This window comes from Lissotriton vulgaris, chromosome 2_1, assembly GCF_964263255.1.
Source record: "Lissotriton vulgaris chromosome 2_1, aLisVul1.2, whole genome shotgun sequence".
NCBI classification, from domain to species: domain Eukaryota; kingdom Metazoa; phylum Chordata; class Amphibia; order Caudata; family Salamandridae; genus Lissotriton; species Lissotriton vulgaris.
The window spans coordinates 1669265343-1669284782 of NC_141687.1; the positions used below are offsets into that span (position 1 = coordinate 1669265343).

The 19440-nt window shown below is 49.2% G+C and overlaps 1 protein-coding gene across 2 annotated transcripts in view; it reads right to left on the reverse strand.

The window, feature by feature from the left end:
• The window catches only part of ARID1A (AT-rich interaction domain 1A), a 599176-nt gene that overhangs the window by 145650 nt on the left and 434086 nt on the right, over nucleotides 1-19440 (reverse strand). For both annotated transcript variants that reach the window (XM_086957625.1, XM_086957624.1), the window contains one exon: nucleotides 14788-14914. In XM_086957625.1, coding sequence (XP_086813751.1) covers nucleotides 14788-14914 — 127 coding nt within the window. The remainder of the gene's footprint in view (nucleotides 1-14787; nucleotides 14915-19440) is intronic.

The following is a 19440-nucleotide window of genomic DNA, read 5'->3' on the forward strand; positions in this document are numbered from 1 at the left end:
ATGGCAATTCCCAGCACAGGAGGGGAATTGCCTTAGCAGCCATAGTGTTAAATGAATCTCTTTGCTGCAAGGTCCCCATTGCCCTTGCTGTTTCGCTGTCCTTCTTTATTTGTTGAAGGGATTCATCAACCTCTTTTCCAAACAGAGCTTCTCCATTGAATGGTGTGTTGATGATGGAGGTCTGAACTTCCTGTTTAAAGCCTGAGATTCTGAGCCAGGTATGTCTTCTCAGGATGGTTTCCGTACACATCTGCCAATTAGTAGTGTCTGCTGCATCTAAAGAGGACTTTAGACAGGTGTTTGCTACATTTTCCCCTCTTGAACAATAGATTTTACCCTCTTTCTGTCCTCTTCAGGGAGTTTGTTCAACAACTCCTTTATGTCATCCCACTGTTGGTGTATCTATTCAGTAGGGCATTTGCGTTGGCAATACACCACTGTGTTGCTGCCTCCTTTTGTATCCTTCTCCTCACCATATCCATCATCTTACTTTCTTTTTCTGGTGCAGGCCGGTGTTGGAGAATGCCTTTGCTCTCCTCCTGGCTGTGGTGACAATAATTGAGTCAGGTATTGTGCTTGACTGAATATATTTAGGGTCTTTTGAGGAGGGTTTATATATTTTTTCCATTCTGGGGGTTTCTGCTTTGCTTGAGGCTGGTGCCTTGAAGGCTTCTATGCCTTGATCGAGAATACTGGGCAGCATTGGAAGGCATTGTGTTCCTTTTGTTGCTGGTGCCAGGGTATCTAGCAAGAAGCATATGTCCCCTTTTTAGGTCTCGCGACCTATCAATGCGCGCAAGCGCATTGAGCGGAGCGAGAATTCATGTCTTCAAAACGCTCGTGAAACCAAGGGTTTCGTTCGTGCGGTTTTGTTTAAGTTCACGTGAATCACGTGACCAAACAAGCACGCGCATCAGCCTCCCTCCATCCTATTGGCCGTACTTTCAGTTTCCCGGCCGCTCATCTTCGCAGCACATCAAAGGGCTTCGCCCAGCGTGCGCTCTGCGGCTTCTCGGCTTCTCCTCCCCTAATTATTCTTGGATGGCCGGCCGGCCGTACTTTCAGTTTCCCGGTGCTTCAAGTCTGGATTTCTCCTCCCCCTCCTCAGCCAGCTTCACCCAGGCCATCTGTTCCCCAGCTCCAGCACCTCCCCTCTCTCCCCGCACACAGCCTTCCTTGGATTTCTCCTCCCCCTCCCCAGCCAGCTTCCCCCAGGCCGTGTTCCCGAGCTTCTACTGTAAGTAGGTTGTTTTACTTTACTTTATTTGGCTCTGACTTCAAAAGAACAGCTCGCAGCTCGCTCCGCTTCTTTATTCACTTGCGTGCTGTTCGCTCTGTCCCGTTCCTCTCCAGCGCTTAAGGCACCAAGTCTTTTCTCACACTGCACTCTCCTTACAGCGTGACATAAAATAACTCCTCACTGCTCACTCTGGCTCGTTATCCACTTGCGCTTGTTTTCTAGGGAAGTGACACAGGGACGTAAATTGGAGGTAGTGTCCATGATCCTGTTTGTCCCCATCAAACATCCATACCAACTCATCCCTTTCTCTGATCCGTTGCTGCCCACACTTACTTTGCATGCACAAGCCATCGGTGCAGTTTTTAGACTGCAGGGCTGGGCCGTCGCAGTCTTTCCCGCCGTTTTTAGGTGAGGGGTTGGTGTAATCCCTCTTGCGCCAGTGCGTGCACTCAGTCCCACAAGTCGACCACTTGTTTAATTGGATATTGTGCCATTATCACAGCAAAGAGCGGCGGTGGGCCCCCTACAGAGGAACTGGTGTGCTCGCTTACAGAGTTGCTGCATACCTCTTCTCAGGAAGCTGGCCCACTTTACAACCGCATGCAATAACTTGGTCACAATCTTCCTTACAGTAATCGCCGTGATGCGCAATATCACACTTTTTAACACACACACGTTTTTAGATTTTTATAACATGATCACTTAGTTTTCCCTGATGCACACTTAGAGGTGTGAACAGATAATTGCTGCCTCCATCCTGGTTTGCTCTCAGTCTCGTTGACAATTAAAGCTGAAACCTGTTCATCTAGCAGATAATCTGTAGCTAAACATCTTTTTACATCTTTGATTAAAGTTCTTTCGTAGAATGTTTTGCTCTTCCACATTAGTTTGTTGTAACTTGGGAACTGGTTTATATTCTAGTGCAAATACTGTACTTTCTACCAGCTTAATAGTTACCACCTCGTAGAAGTATAAATGCATCAAACACTGACTCCCGGCACATTCACTCAACCACACTACACCATCAAGCACATACATATCCCACTGACAACCTGTTTATGTAGACTACCACACAAAGGCACTAGACTGCACCATCAGCACAGAACACCACACCGCCACCCAGCTGGTGCTAGCAACACACATAGGCACCAAACTGTAGCATCAAGCACAGACACAAAAAACTAACACCCAGTTCGTGCAGCTGGCACACAAAGGCACGCACCATCAAGCACAAACAAACCACACCTCCAGCCAGCTTATGCAGAGTCAGACACAGACATCAACAAAAACAGACATAAGAATCAGGCACACACATCAGAATCAGACATCAGAAACAGGCAGAGACGTCAGACCCAGAAAGCATACAAACATCAGAGTTAAACATCAGACCCAGACATCAAACTTTGACACATAAATTACACACATACACCAGAGACAGACACAGACACATACCATAATCACTCAGGCACCAACGTCAGACAGAGACATCGCACAGCTTGTCCACACATCCTCCATCTAAAGCACTGTACCCAATGAAGGCATGATGACGTCCCTCCCCTAATCCGGGCTGTAGCCCACCTGGTTGGGCTTGGAAAGTCTGTCACTGTTTGGTATCGGCTCTGTCACTGCCTGGGGTATGATTTCCAGCAGAAGCCTGGGGCTGTTATACAAAAAAAACACTTGAAATAAGTACTTCTTAATGCAGTTCTATATTATGCCTATGTTTTCTTCTGTGGCGTTGCCAATAGGTCTCGCAGTAGGAAAGTTGGAGCTATTGGTTTTGTAAATGAAATTTTATATTTATATATTATTATTGACAATGCCAATAACAATATATAAATATAAAATGTCATTTACAAAACCAATAGCTCCAACTTTCCTACTGCGAGACCTATTGGCAACGCCAGTGCTTGTTCTTCTTCTAAGGGTACACCAAATTGATTTGCTGTCCTTTTACTAATGTCATTATAGAAAGCAATGTCCTCTGGAGCTGAAGCTTTCATGGGGTAACTGCAAATTTCTTCTTCTGGGCTCTCAGAGTCGAGGTTGTTCCAATCGTCCTCGAAATGTTCAGGGTTTTCCTCCTCTTCAGGTATGTCTCTGTATTTCTCTGGTTATTCGCCTCGAGGTTCTGGTGTTGAAGGAGAGTCGAAGATACCTTCTTTCTCTCTTCCGGCGTCTTCTGCCTCTTCGGCGTCGACGTTCTCCGGTTCGGCAACCAGTGTCTTTGGGATTCAAAATTCCTTCAGTGAGGCATTGAAGTCCTTCTTCTTTTGTAGGAGCGCTACCATTTTCTCCTCTTCTCCTTTTCATTTCGACGTTGAGGGCCCTCGGCGTCTCGGTGGGAGATGTTCTTCTCTTCCAAACGTCGACATTAGTCTTCCGCGTTGTAGTGTCCTTTTTTGTGACTTCGTTGTCGACCCTTTATTTCGGCATCTTCAGCGATTTTCCCAACTCAGTAACCTTCGGGGGGGGGGGGGAGGGGGAGGGGAGGGTGTCCCGTGGGGTTCTTTTAAATGCGGTTGGCCTTCAATCGCCTTTTTGCTTGGCGTCGGGGCTGCCTTGTGCGCCTTATGATCGTGGACCTTCGTTTCCGATGGATCTTTATGGTGTATTACTTTCTCCGGTTTTTTTTTTGGGATCCTTCGCCTTCTTCTCGGCGTGTATTTTTTCAGAGTCCCCCTCTAGGACCTCGACGTCCGATCCCTTGTGCGTCGACTCCGCTGGTGCTGCATGTTCTTCCTCGTCGCTAGAGAAACCCAGCTCTCTCAGAGAGGTTTTCTTTGTTGTCTGCAACATTGAGCTGCAGTGGGTCTGTCTTTGATTTCGGCGTGTCCTTAGCGTTTTGGGCAGGACTGCTGGTTGCAGATGTTGTGTGGGTCGCATTAAGCATACTTGTGTTTCAGGCCCCAGAGAGCAGCAGGCTCTCGGCCCAGGGTTCCAGAAACATGTGGGTTAGTTTTCAGGGGGCATCTCTCAAGATGCCCTCTGTGTGCATTTTTCATTAAATCCCACACTGGCATCAGTGTGGGTTTAATGTGATGAGCAGATTGATACCAAACTTCTCAGTTTTCAGTGTATCCATTATGGTGCTGTGGAGTTCGTAATGACAAACTCCCAGCACCATATACTCATAATGGCAGCACTGCACTTACAATGTCTTGAATGGACTTAAGACACTGTAGGGGTACAGGGTTCAAGCACCTCTACCCTCACCACTGATATAGTGCACCCAGCTAGAGGGGTGCCTGATCTATGCCAGGGCAGTGGGTTTTAGGCATGGCACACAGGGATGTGTACCATGTCGACTATTCACTTTGTTCTGGGCTGTTTCCCTTCAGGGCCCTAGCAGTCTTTCTTAACACACAATGATCAGTCACTTCATGGCCCCACATTTCTGGTCGTGAAAAGTACTGACGTTAGCGCGCCGCAGCAAATATGCTACTTACCAGTATGCATCTGTTCTTGGCATGTAGGGCTGCTGACATTCATATCTGTGCATAGATCGCCGCCTAGTGTTGGGTCCGGATGATTGCACATTGTTGTCCTGGAAGAGTCTTCGAAGTAGCTCCTCCCCTGGACTACAGTGCGCATGGGCATCGACTCCATCCTCAGATTGTTTTTCAGCCATTGTGGCCAAGATGGAGTGAAACTAAGTGAATGATGACCATGCTAGAAGTATATGTGAATCCTGCAGCTGCTACAGGCGCCGGGGAGGAGGGCGGGCGATATGAATGTCAGCTGCCCTACATGCCAAGAACAGATACATACTGGTAAGTAGCATATTCGGTTCGAGGCATGTGGGCTGCTGAATTCATATCTATGCATAGAATACATAGCAGTCCCTCCATTAACGGCGGCCGCCCGTGCCAGCTGCAGCAGTTTGGAAAAGTGTTTTTAGAACAGCCTGCTCTACAGCTGCCTGCTGTTTGGAGTGCATATCAACACAATAATGTTTTGTAAATGTGTGTGTGGTAGACCATGTGTCTGCTCTACATATGTCTTCCAAAGGAATATTTCCAAGGAAAGCCATGGAGGCCCCCAGCTTTCTGGTGGAGTGGGCCCTTGGTGGAATGGTGAGAGTACGATTGGCTTTCAGATAGCAGATCTGAATACATTTAACAATCCACCTAGCTATACCAGCTTTGGAAATGGGGTTACCTTTGTGTTGTGGCGCAAAGGCAACAAACAGTTGTTTAGTCTTCCTAAAGTCCTTGGTCCTATCGATGTAATACATCAGGGCCCTTTTGAAGTCAAGGGTGTGGAGCATTCTCTCCTCCAATGACTCAGGATTTTGGAAGAAAACAGGCAATTCAATAGTCTGGTTAACATGGAATTGAGACACTACCTTAGGAAGGAATTTAGGGTTAGTGCGAAGCACCACCCTGTTGGAATGAATTTGAATAAATGGCTCTTGGATAGTTAGTGCTTGGAGCTCACTAACTCGCCGCAGCGATGTAATTGCTATAAGGAAAGGCACTTTCCATGTCAAGAATTGAATCTCGCAGGAATGCAGTGGTTCAAAGGGAGGACCCATCAGCCGGGTGAGAACTACATTGAGATTCCACTCCGGAGCTGGTGGAGTCCGCGGAGGAACGACTTGTTTGAGTCCTTCTAGAAAGGCTTTAATGGCAGGCACCCTGAAAAGTGAGAGGTGCTGCCTGTTTTGGAGATAAGCGGCCATTGCGGAGAGATGTATGCGAATGGAAGCATAGGCCAGATTACATTTGTACAAATGGAAAAGATAACAAATGATGTTCTGAATAGATGCATCTAGCGGGTTAATGTTGTGGTCTGCCCAATAAATGACAAACTGCTTCCACTTTGCCGCATAGCATGCTCTTGTGGCGGGCTTCCTCGCCTCCCGGATGATGTCCATACAGTCAGGAGGCAAGTTTAGGTAGCAAAACTTTAAGACCTCAGGAGCCAGATCGCCAGGTTGAGCTGTTGCGGATCTGGATGCTGAATGTCGCCATGGCTCTGCGTCAGAAGGCTGGGTGGGAGGCGTAGCCTCTGATGCGGTACCACGGACAGTTCCAGAAACGTGGTGTACCATGGTTGGCGAGCCCACGTTGGAGCAACCAGGATGAGAGTCATCGAGTGCTGCCTGAGCTTGCGTGCCACCAGCGGTATCAGAGGTGCTGGGGGAAAAGCGTACGCAAATTTGCCTGACCAGTTCATCCATATCGCATTGCCCTGCGACTGTGGGTGTGGGAACCTGGCGGCGAAGTTTTGGCATTTTGCGTTCTCCCTTGTGGCAAACAGGTCTATCTTTGGATGACCCCACTTTTGGAGGTACGGTTGGAGTACTGATGGGTGTATCTCCCACTCGAGCATTTGGTGGCTGTACCTGCTGAGCAGGTCCGCCATCTGATTGTCCTTGCCTAGGTGGTGTTCTGCCATGAGGAAGATGTTCCTCTGAATGGCCCACTTCCACATGCTCTGAGCCAGATGAGCCAGCTGTGGAGAGTGTGTTCCTCCCTGCTTTTGAATGTAGTACATGGCCATCATGTTGTCCGTCCGGATCAACACGACCTTGTTGCACAGATGTACTTTGAAGGCTTTTAGTGCCATGAAGATCGCCATCAGTTCCAGAACATTGATGTGCATCTTCCTTTGCTGTGGTGTCCATAGTCCCTGCACAGTGTAATGGAGTACATGAGCTCCCCATCCCTGGAGAGAAGCGTCCGTCGTCAGGATGATCTGTGGCACAGGCTCTTGGAACGGTCATCCCTTGCAAAGGTTTCGTGCATTCCACCAATGCAGAGAATTGTATGCCCGACCGCTCACCAACACTAGGTCTTTCAACTGCCCGTGAGCCTGAGTCCACTGACGTGCTAAGCACTCCTGAAGCGGACGCATATGTAGTCTCGCGTGCGGGACTATGGAGATGCAGGAGGCCATCATGCCTATCAACTGCATGAACACTTTTGCTGGAAGCGAGTGCTGAGGTCTGAACTTCTGTATCAGTGATTGAATGCTGCTGACCCTCACTGAATTCGGCTGTGCTGTGGCTGCCAGAGTGTTTATGGTCGCACCCAGCTACTGCCGTATGTGGGCGGGTTGGAGGTGGGATTTTGGGTAATTCAGTGAGAATCACAGATCGTGAAGGAGGTGAATGGTGTGGGACATGTGGGCGGCACACTGCTGGGCTGACTTCGCCTGTATGAGCCAGTCGTCCAGATAAGGGTAGACATGGAAGTTCTGTCTCCTTAGGTGCGCCGCCACTGTCGCCAGGCACTTTGTAAACACCCTGGGTGCCGTGGTGACTCCGAAAGGCAAAACCTTGAACTGGTAGTGCTGGTTTTGGATGGTGAACCGGAGGTACTTCCTGTGTGAAGGGTGCAGTGGAATGTGAAGGTACGCATCCTTTAGGTCTAAAGTTGCGAGAAAATCCCCCTGACTGAGCAACGGGAGCACTTGCTGCAGGGTCAGCATATGGAAGTGCTCCGACAGGATGTAGTGGTTGAGTGGCCTGAGGTCCAGGATGGGCCTGAGGGACCCGTCCTATTTTGGTATTAAGAAGTACAGGGAGTAGACCCTTGTGCCTCTTTCATGCACAGGCACGAGCTCTATTGCTCCTTTTTGCAGCATGACGATGACCTCCTGCTGCAATAAGTGCAAATGCTCGGCAGACATAGGACGGTGTTTTGGGGGTATGTTGGGTGGAGTGGATGTTAACTCCAGACAATAACCGTATTGTATACGTTTTCTGACCCACCTGTCTGTGGTGATGGTTTTCCAGACTGGCAGGAACTGCTGGAGTCTCCCCCCGACCGGTGTTGTGTGGTCGGGGGCAGTGACAAGGCGTCACTGTTTGTTGGTGGCAGAGGATCTGGAGTTGTTGTTTCCACGACCTCTGCCCCTGGCGCTGTTACCACAATATCCACCTCGACTCTTGTTGGTGTATGTGGACTGAGTGTTGCCTTTGTAGTACTGCGTGGATTGGGAGAGCTGGCCCCTGGAAACGCCTCTAGTGCTTAAGCGACGAAAAGACCCACCCCAAAACTGCTGGGACTGTAAGGCACCCATGGATTTAGCAGTCTCCGTGTCCTTTTTAATTTTTTCCAAGGTGGTGTCAACCTCCGGGCCAAACAGGTGATCAGGATTCACTGTTTGATTAAGGATGGTGGTTTGTATTTCCGGCTTAAATCCAGAGATTCTCAGCCAGGCATGTCGCCGTAGCATAACACTAGTGTTGACAGCCCTGGCTGCGGTGTCAGCCGCGTCCAGAGCGCACTTAATCGAAGCATTAGAGATCAGCTTCCCTTCCTGAATAAGCATCTCAGCTGCCTCCTTGTATTCATCACGCAGGTGCTGCAACAGGGTCTCCAGCGTGTCATAGTGTGCCCTGTAATACCTCGCCAGAAGCGCTTGTGTATTCGAAATGCGCCAGATGTTGGCTGCCTGTGCTGCTACCCTCTTCCCCGATGCCTCAAAGACCTTAGATTCTTTGTCTGGGGGAGGAGCATCACCCGTAGTATGAGAATTAGCCCTCTTCCGGGCATTCGAGACGACAAGGGAGTCCAGGGACAACTGTCCTTTGATGTAGGTAGGATCAGTAGGCGCTGACTTATATTTCTTTTCAATCCTAGGGTTTATCACCCTCGCCCTGGTAGGCTCTTTAAAGATCTCGCCAGCATGTTTCAAAACACCTTTCAGCATAGGCAGAGTCTTGACAGTTCTCCCCTAGACTGAGAAGGTATCAAAAAGGAAGTCGACATCAACAGAGTCAGCATGGAGCTGGACGTTGTGATTGTTAGCTGCCCGTTCAATGAGGGCATTGAAAGCTGCAGAGTCTTCTGTAGAAAACGTTTTCGCAGAAAATAGTTGAGGGTCTTGTCCTGATTGAGGATCACCTGGGTCAGCACCAGCGGCCCAGGGTTCGTTGGTATCCTCAGGGTCTGTATAGACAGGATAGCTGTACTCATCCTCATCATCGCCCTCCCCAGCGTCCACATCAGAGTAAGTGGGCGAAACATTATGAGTCTGTGGAGAAAGTGGTTCCACCACGACAGGAGTGAAAGCAGAGTCCTTCTTTTTCTTGAGAGGAATCTTGTAGTACTCCATTGGACTTTCTGGGGCAATTTTCCGCTTGTGGAGGGAAAGCCTGCCCGTTTCGGCATCAATGAAGTGTTCCTGATGCTCGTCCACTGAAGGTCGTCGAGGCTGTGCGCCGGGGACCACCGTTAACTACTTTGGCGCAGAGGAAACCTTCTCGGGGACATTGGGGACCGCCTTAGGAGTGAAAGACTTGGGCGCCGTCTTCGGCGGCAACGTAAAATGAATTGGTGTGGACGCCTTATGAGGTTTCTCAACCGGCTTCGGAGGCGGAGGATCCTTCGGTCCGACCGATAAGGTCTTGTCCCTGATGCGCTGTAGGGAGTCCGTCACCTTCTTGGTGAAAGCGGCGGATGGACGCGCCGGTTCGACGGAATGCTTCGAGGCCTCACCAGGAGTAGACTCTTGGGGTGCGCCGCTTTTGGCCCTGTCAAACTCCCAGCCTATGCATTCAAAATGGCTTCACTGCACTTACAGTGTCCAAGAATTGACTCAGACACTGTAGGGGCATATTGCTCATGCAGCTTTGCCCTCACCTGTGGTATAGAGTTCCAAGCCTTAGGACTTATTTGGAGTGAGAAGGTTAGCGGAGGGATAGAAGGGAAAGAAAGGTTTGCAGCTCCTGTTAACCCTGATGGGTGTTGAAGCGCCTTTCTGGCGAGTAGCATGTTACTCTGGAACCCGTAAAGGATTAGTGCAGAAAATTAGTATACTGAAATATGAAGTAATTTGAGTGGTGGATGCAAAACTTCTCCCTGCGAATCCATTTGTTTGCCTGTCGCAAGTCCAGAATGGGCCTGAACTCGTTCTTGTCCTTCTTGCGAACCAGGAAGAACCGGGAGTACAGACCTCTTCCTCTCTGAGACAGAGGTAGGTATTCTATCGCCCTTTTCCTTAACAGGATATCTGCCTCCGCCTGGAGCTCGCGCAGCTGAAACTGCGAGCTGACCGTTGGAATTGCTGGAGGCGGGCTGGTGAACCGAAGACTGTATTCATTGCAAACAATATTCAGCACCCACTTGTCCTGAGTAATTTTTCTCCACTCTGCCTGAAAAAATTGGATGCTTCCCCCTACCGGAGTGGGTAACAGATCCGGGGGAAGTAAGCGCTCAGGGCCTAGACACGGCCGGGCCTTTGGTCGCTGGTGCCGACTGTTGGCCTCCTCTGCCCTTCGGGCGTTTCTGGAACGGCTTACGGAACTGCTGTTGTTGCTGTGACTGTCCCGAAGCTTGGCCACGTCCTCTGCCCTGTCCACCGAACCGCCGTTGGAACGGGCGGTACGATTTCTTTGTTTCTTTGGGCTTCTCTAGACCCACAGCCGTGAGTGTTTCGGCCTCCGCCTTCATGCGGGCCATTTCGTCATCCGCATGTTTCCCAAATAGGGTTTCGCCAGAGAATGGAAGATTGGCAACCCTTTGCTGTGCGTCTGGTTTCAGTGACGTAAGGCGGAGCCAGGCATGTCGTCGCTGGTTAATCCCATGCCAAAAGCCATGGGCCGCCAAGAGGGATGAATATGCTGCAGCGCTGATAATTTGATTCGCTACCAGCATCCCTTCGTTTTACACTTCCTGGAAATCTTCCCGCTTCTCGCGAGGCAAGTGTTCCGCAAACTGCTGGAGGGAGTCCCAGAGGGCGCGGTCGTAGCGTCCCAACAAAGCCGTGGCACTCGCAGCCTTCATAGAGGTCGCCGATGTTCCACATACTTTCCTTCCAGCTGAATCCATCCATCTAGACTCTTTGTCTGGGGAACTGTGGATGACGGGGTGGTGGCATGCTGTTTGCGGGCCGCCGTCACAATCACAGAATCCGGAGGAGGTTCCACCCTCAGAAAAGCCGGATCCGAATCGGGAGCCCGGTATTTTTTCTGTAATCTCTAGGGGGCCGCCGTAGTCACCGCCGGGGTGAGAAAAAGGTCCATGGCCATTTCCTCCAGGCCCGGCACTAGAGGTAGTAGTGGACGAGACAGGTGTTCCTGGTGCAGTGTCTCGAAAATGACCGATGTCTTGGGCGTGGGCACCGTCAAGGATATGCCCAATTTGGCAGCGCCTCTCAAGAGGACATCATGAAATGCCACCAGGTCATCAACCGGCGATACCCTTGTGTCTGGCGATCCCGACAAAGTCGGAGAGTAGTCCCTGGTCCCTGAGGACCTTGTGTGAGAGCGAGATCTGTGACTCCTATGGCGGCGTCTCGACCGCGTGGACGACCTGTTGTGCGATCGCTCCCTCCTCCTGGAGCGAGAGCGTGACCTCCCGGTTTGTGGGCGCTCCGCAGGTTTCCGTGGAGGCGTCTTCCGTGGCCTATCCTGGGGTCTTGGTTTAGGAGTCCCCTTAGGTGGTGTAGGAAGAGGAGGTAGTGACACCGATCTTGGCGGAGGGACAGGAGGTATCTCCGGCCGAGGGGCGGGCCCATGCGGCGGGAGCGGTGGTGGTGGCTGTCCTGAGGGAGGAAGTGGTGGTAGAGGAGGGTTGACGGGAGAATCCTCCTTAGGTATAGGGGGAGGAGGTGTCTTCGGCCGAGGTGGTGTATATACCACCGAGTACACCGAGCCCGGTAACTTCTTCGGAGGAGGGGACTGCGAACCAGCCCCTCCAGTATGTGATCGCGCCTCCGGCGCCCTCCACCAGACTCAGCGTGACTTCTGGCGCCAGAACTCCTTCTGCGCCGCTTCGGGGAGTGAGAACGACTCGACGCCGACCTCTTTCTCCTCGACTCCGAACGTCGTTTTTCCGGTGTCGAATGTCAGCGTCGAACGCCGCCTCCGCGACGTCGACCGTTCCATTCTCGAAGACGAGCGTCGACTCCTCCTCGACGCCTTCCTCATCCTCGAGGTACTCGACGCCAAGGATCCCCTCGATGCCGACCGTCTTGTCGATGGCGACGAGCGGTATCGCCTCGACGACGAGCACCGACGACTGTGGCTTCTCCTTCGACGCCGGTAGCTCGACGTTAGCGTAGACGACGACGATGAAGACGCCGTAGACAGTGGTTTCGACGGAGGCCTAACCAGGCTCTTCGACGTCGAATCTTCACATCGTCTCGACCCGGAGCACCGGGGAGATGGGGAACACACCGCCGTCATCCCTCTCGACGTCGTCGTCCATGCAATCGACGCCGACGGAGACGGAGACCGGGACCGTTTGCTGGCCTTCCTGCCTCAGGGGAGCCCCCCAGAGGCCTCGGCAGAGGGAACCTTCCCAGCCTGCCCAGACCCACCTGCAGCCGCCTCTCTTCCAGGCCTTGAAGCCTAATCTTCAGCCTTTCCCTCAGGGTCCTTGCTGAGAGGTTCTGGCAGATGTCACAGTCTTCAGGGACATGTGCTTCAGGGAGACAAATAATGCAGACGTCGTGTGGATCAGTCTTGGCTTTCTTCCTTCCACATGCTGGGCATTTGTCGAAAAGAGCAGGCATTTTAGAGCCCTAAAAAGCCTGACAAACAGACAGGAGAGAAGGGAAACACCAAGAATATAAACTGCAAACACTTTTATCAAAAAGTGAACTTAAATCCAATATAAACCCTTGAAAAAAGGGAGAGCTCAATGCCAGGGTCCTGTTAGCAGGAGCCAGAAAAAAGAACTGAAAGTAAAAGGGACCTGCTGTGCATTATGGGATACTGGGAGAAAGTTCTTTAAAGTTCTCTTAAAGGCACAGTATCCTATTGAAGCCACATAATGGCAGCCTATGGAGCTTGTCTGTCCATGCCTTCCTCTCTATCATTCCAGAGTCTTTTACTGGTGTAGGCAAGTTTCTCTATGGAAGAAACTGGGCAGGCTGTGTTGTGTGTGGTTTTGTTTGGTGGAATTTCTAGTTGAAGTACTGAACAGTGTAGCCTGTGGATATAGGCTGCATTATTTGTCTTCAAATTCTCTCTTAAGTGTCTTTGCAGTTTCTGCATGATTTGACAACTTAAGTGATTATTTTTGATTGCCGGGGTCCACGCACATGGGCGGGACTATTCACCTGATTATGACTATACACAGAGATCCCCTACTACAGAAGTATCCTTATTGTGGCATCGAGATTTTTTTTAGGCGCCATGTCCAAAGGTGGATTGATGACCCCTTAAAAAGTAAATTTCCTCTTTGGAGGTACGGAGTCTTTGGCCTCAGGAACAGGTTCAGCTAACATTCACCTCGTTCCAGACTGAACATGTATTTGTTGCTGCCCGACATTGAGTTCCGATAATAAGCGCTGGAGGATACGTTGTTTTTGATCCTCGGAAGCAACGGATGTCGATTTCCTCAGGGTCGAGCGAGTCCTATGGGTTGCCAGCACTGAGGTGGATTTCAGCTCCAAAATTCATCATCACTGAGGTCGGCTTCAAGGGCAGCTGTGAGGTCGAAGGCATGTCTTGGAGCGGTGCTTCAAAACGTAGCTGTGTAGTCCCATCGGCTCAGATGCAGAATCTCAGTGCTGACCATGGCCGTATGACAGTGGCGGACCGGAGCACTCACGCTGGCCTGTGAGCTCTATGCTTGTCCCACTTGAGGGAGGTGCTCGGCTTCTAAGTGGTATTGGGATATGGAATGCGGGGTAGCTGTACTCACTGCGGCTGTCTTGGTAGAAGAACGATGGGTGGGTGGAGGCTCGAAGTTGGGGGCTGAGTTCCTTTCAGCTTCAAAAGTTGAAACTCTGCACCGGGAAGCCTCCGGTTGTTGACCAGCCTCAGTCTCCTATTCTCTGAATAGGGCTGGTGTGTCTTCCGAGCGTCAGTGCGCAATGCAATGACTCTGATAGTATGAAAGAGCGTTATTGTTTTGGAAGGCAAGACATGCCGAGAAATGCTCTCCTGACAAAGGTTGCAAACCTGATGATGGTCTGTCCTGGGGTACTTTGCTCTTTGTACTTTTACTTTGGGTATTATCACAATGGAGACCTTTTCCATTACGGGTGCATTCTCCTTACTCAAGGTTTGGAAGAAGTCCCGAAGGGGCCAGGCACTGTACAGGGCACCAAAGTAGTCAACCTCAGTAGCAAAGGAGAGACAACTCAAATGCTAGGAACTGACAAAGATGCATTGCTTCTTTAACCAACGAGGTAAAAGGAGCAGAATTGGCCTGGTGTGAACACCACGTGGTGCCAAACCGGAGCACGAAGGAACACGTTGAATCTGATGGCGGAGAAAAAACAATCTAACAATGAAAGTGATAGCAATCTGTAGAGTCACAGTACCTTGTGACATGAAAAGACTTCAAGGAAAAACAACTTACACACATCCGAGCCCAACACTAAATGGCAGGAGTATGCACAGCATGTGTATATGCAGCTATACATGCTACAAACACAGTTTTATGCAGCGACACTTTAAACATTCAACTCGTTTTATGTCTCTCATTGGAAAATAAAGTAAGACAATTATTCTAGCATCAGAGGTGCTTAACATAAATGACTTATAGATACGAAAGTCTCCTGTAATTCTCAGAGAGCACCCTTAGGAGCTTGCAGCTTTAAGCTTTTTGGTACAGGGCTAGTGACGAACAAGTTACCTGATTCCGGGCATGGGGCCCATTTGACTGTGAGGTGTAGATGCCGGGGTTGGAGGCTTCAGATCATCTGTCATAGAACTTCCAGTAGACTGGGGTGTCTGGGGACCCTGCATTGACCCAGATCCGGCTGTTTTGGGAAGAGAATATGTGAGCTGGTTTCATGAATATGTGCATCATTTCCCAATTCATCTGACAAGGAATGGATATCAAGCATGCAAATATTTTGAAAACGTGGTTCAAGATTACTAAGGGTAACAATCTCAACACAAAAACAAAATCTAAAAATGGAACTGACAGGTCTCAAACCTCATAGCAGTGTAGGAATAGATGCGTCCAAAGAGGTCATCCACATCTTTTTCTTTTTTTAAATACTATAAACAATTCTTAATCCAACCACTTAGTTAGTATACTTCCCAGAACATTCATCTATAAAACCTTCAGGCCGCAAAACCATCTAAACATGGGATTGTGTCCTCAGCTGCACACAAGTCAAAGAGTAGGTACTGCAAAGGCAGTTAGGAGAGTCAGTAGCAGACATCAAAATAAGTTATGTAAAGGTCAAATGCTGTCAAAAAGAAAGCGGGCCAAGAACAAGTTGATTCGCTTTACAGCCTCTTGATTTAACAACTATTTCCAAACTTGAAGGACAGGTTACTTACCTTCAATAACGCCTTATCTGGTAGAGGCAAGATCTAGAAGCAGATTCCTTACCTTTGAACTCCCCAGGTGTCAGACTCGATCCAGAAGATTTTTCTTGAGCAGTACTCCAGCACGCAGATTGGTGGCGTCCTCTCTGTCATCGTGACGTCTGCATAGTCTATATAGGCCAATTTAACAAAAAGAGGAGGGAGGGTTCACAGGTGGATTCACACCCCCTGGTCAATAGTTTACAAACAAACAGAATCCATTGTAGAAAGGGTTTCTCTAACTATGGTTGGGAACACCCTATGTTTTAAAATACCCCTCACACACCAAAAGGACCCTTGGTGTCATGCTTCATCATTGGGGTCTTCACACCCCTCTACGGGATGCTGCGTGCTACGACTTGCGACTACGCGGGAGCACTGAATCAAGACTATGTGTGGTGTGTGTGAAGGTATCTTATATGAGTGGTGAGGTTAAAGACGGCGAGTGAAGTTTAAATAGGGCTTGTAAAAAAAATTTAATCTGCCCCCGAACTGGCACTATTAAAAACGTGCAGAAACTGAGGTTTTAAGTGCAAGGCTATGTGCACTACCTCCTTTGTGTGTGTGTCGACATGTTTCGGAGACTGGGCTCCTTCTTCAGGACAGGGTACACAAATCTCCACCTTACTCACGTGTTTCTAAAAAAAACATAAAGTCTTACAAAAGTGAAATATATGTGCAGGACATGATTATGTACCTACTCGATGATTCTGAGTCGCTAAATTTGACTGTTATAGTTCTCTTCCAATGCCTCATGAGCCTGTTCAACGTAGGGGATTAACGTGCTGATTCGCAACGAAGGTCTAGTAGACACTGCTGCCTGACTGCCCCATACGCGGCTCCACTGAGAGTGAGCGCGTATGGGGCAGTCAGCCAGCAGTGTCTCCTAGACCTTCGTTGCGAATCAGCACGTTAATCACCTACGTTGACCAGGCTTATGAGGCATTGGAAGAGAACTATAACAGTCGACTTTAGCGACTTAGAATCATCGAGTAGGTACATAATCATGTCCTGCACATATATTTCACTTTTGTAAGACTTTATGTTTTATTTAGAAACACGTGAGTAAGGTGGGGATTTGTGTACCCTATCCTGAAGAAGGAGCCCAGTCTCCGAAACATGTCGACACACACACAAAGGAGGTAGTGCACATAGCCTTGCACTTAAAACCTCAGTTTCTGCACGTTTTTAATAGTGCCAGTTCGGGGGCAGATTAACATTTTTTTCATTACCCCACGAACCAGGCTCTTTTTAAACTTCATTCGCCGTCTTTAACCTCACCACTCACATAAGATACCTTCACACACATTTATTTATTTATTTATTTTTTCAATTTATAGGGCGCAACAGCTACCCAAAAAGGGTTTCCCGGCGCCTAGACACAGCTAGTTTGAGGACAGGAAAGAGGGGTAGTGGCTATTGCGTATTATTGTTCAAATAGCCAGGTCTTAACAGACTTTCTGAACCTGATGTAGTTTTCTTCCTTTCGGATGAAGGGAGGGAGTGTGTTCCAGAGGGAAGGTCCCAGATGGGCGAAGGATCTGCCACCTGCTCTCGCCCGTTTGAATCTCGGTACGCAGAAAAAGGCTGCCTTCTGTGACCGAAGGTTGCGCTTGGGAGTGTAGAGGTAGGCGAGGGTTTGAAGGTATTTAGGTGCTGTGCCTGCTTTAATTCTGAACATATAGTTCAGGGCTTTAAAGCGGATTCTGTTTTCGATCCTTAGCCAATGGAGTTCCCGACGATGGTTCGAGACTCCAGAGTTTTTGGGAATATTGCATAGTAGCCCAACTGCTGCGTTTTGCACCACCTGCAGTCGGCCAACAACAGATTTGTTTGCGCCCAGATACAGAATGTTGCCGTAGTCAAGCCTTGATGTAATGAGGGCATTGACTACGGTCTTTTGCGTGGACAGAGGCAGCATCCAGAGGATCTTTCTCAACCATTTCACTATGGTGAGGCATAGGCCAGTTAATTTACTGGCCTCTTGGTTCATGGATAGGGAATTGTCCAAAATGAAGCCCAAATTTCGAGTATGGGTCACCGGAGTAGGAAAGGCGCCGATCTGGTCAGGCCAGTGTACGGGATTCCACAGATCTTGATCTTTTCCCAGGACCAGTATCTCCGTCTTATCGCCGTTTAGTTTTAACTGGTTTTTTGTCATCCAGTTCAGGATGTTTAGGAGTCCATCTTTGAGTAAAGAAGGGGAGTGAGGACAGGATTCGGATAGGGAAAAAATAATTTGGGAGTCGTCGGCATAGTTCATAAGAGTGAGACCCGATTGTTCAATAAGGTCGGCCAGGGGTTTGAGATATAAATTGAAGAACAGAGGGCTAAGAATAGACCCTTGGGGCACTCCATGGGGTGCAGGCAGGATATCCGAAACGGCTCGTGAAGATGTGATCTGAAAGGTTCGGTTTTTCAGGAAGGACCGGATCCACTCCAGTGCCTTTCCTCGTACACCATTTTTGTGCAATTCTTTGATAAGTGTTTCATGGGAGATGGTGTCGAATGCCGCGCTCAGGTCTAATAGCACGAGCGCGACCGTCTGACCTTGATCCAGTAGCTTTCGGATGTGTTCAGTGACTCCAAGCAGGGAGGTTTCTGTAGAGAAACCAGCCCTGAAACCGGATTGTGATGGATGTAGTAGAGAGTTTTCTTCTGCAAAAGTAGCTAGAGCAGAATGCACGTGTCTCTCCAAACATTTGGAAAATGCCGGGAGCAGGGATATGGGTCTGTAATTGGCGAGGATTTCCGGGTTTGCAGTCGGTTTCTTCAGAAGGGGCGTAACCATGGCATGTTTCCATAAGGCTGGGACAGTGGCAAGATCAAGGGAGGAGTTCAGAAGATTTGTAATGATCTCCAGTGAGTTATCATCAAGTTGTTTGATGATTTTGATGGGGATGGGGTCCCTGGGGGAGCCGGATTTTATGGTCTTAAGAATTAATTTCAGTATGTCTACTGAGAGAGCAGGCCAAGATTCCAGTAAGTTGTCACAAGGGGAAGTTGGTACTGAGTCAGAGGGAGAGGATGGTTTTGTATTGTTTGCCTTGATATCTAGGATGATTTTATCAATTTTTTCAGTGAAAAAGCATGCTAATGCCTGACATTGTTGAGTATTTAATGGGGGTGCAGCAGCTGTAGTGTGTGCACCAGCCAGTTCTTTAACTTTGTTGAAAAGGGTTTTTGGCATATTAGTGGCTTCCATGATAGTTTTTGAGACGAAAGCAGCTCTTGCTTTTGCGCAGGCCGTGCGATAAAGATTCCTGACACACACCACACATAGTCTTGATTCAGTGCTCCCGCGTAGTCGCAGGTCGTAGCACGCCGCATCCCGTAGAGGGGTGCGAAGACCCCAATGATGAAGCATGACACCAAAGGTCCTTTTGGTGTGTGAGGGGTATTTTAAAAAATAGGGTGTTCCCAACCATAGTTAGGGAAACCCTTTCTACAGTGGATTCTGTTTGTTTATAGTCTATATAGGCGCCACCTCGGTGCACTGACATTAGTACTTTCCACGCCAGAAGCTCGGAGCCATGAAGGTGGCTGACAGTAATGTGTTTAGACAACCTAGGGCCCTGAAGGGGAACAGCCCTGAGATGAAGAACTGATCTGCAGTGCAGGGAGGATAAGTGGGGCGGTAAGGAATCTGCGGCTAGATCATTTCTCTACCAGATAAGGTGTTACCAAAGGTAAGTAATTTGTCAATTTGATGAAGACATCTAGCCGCAGATTCCTTACCTTTGAACACATACCCAAGGAATACCATCCATGGAGGAGAGGATGCAGAAAAGTTTAAATCAGAAAGTCTTGTAGGACCGAACGGGCAAAGAGGCCTTCCCTATGGATTGGATTGCCCAGGCAATAAGGTTTGGCAAACAAGTGCAGAGATGCCCTCACAACCTCTTGGCAGATGTTAAGGACCGGAACACCACATTGGAGATCCGTGGTTGATGCCTTAAACCTGGTA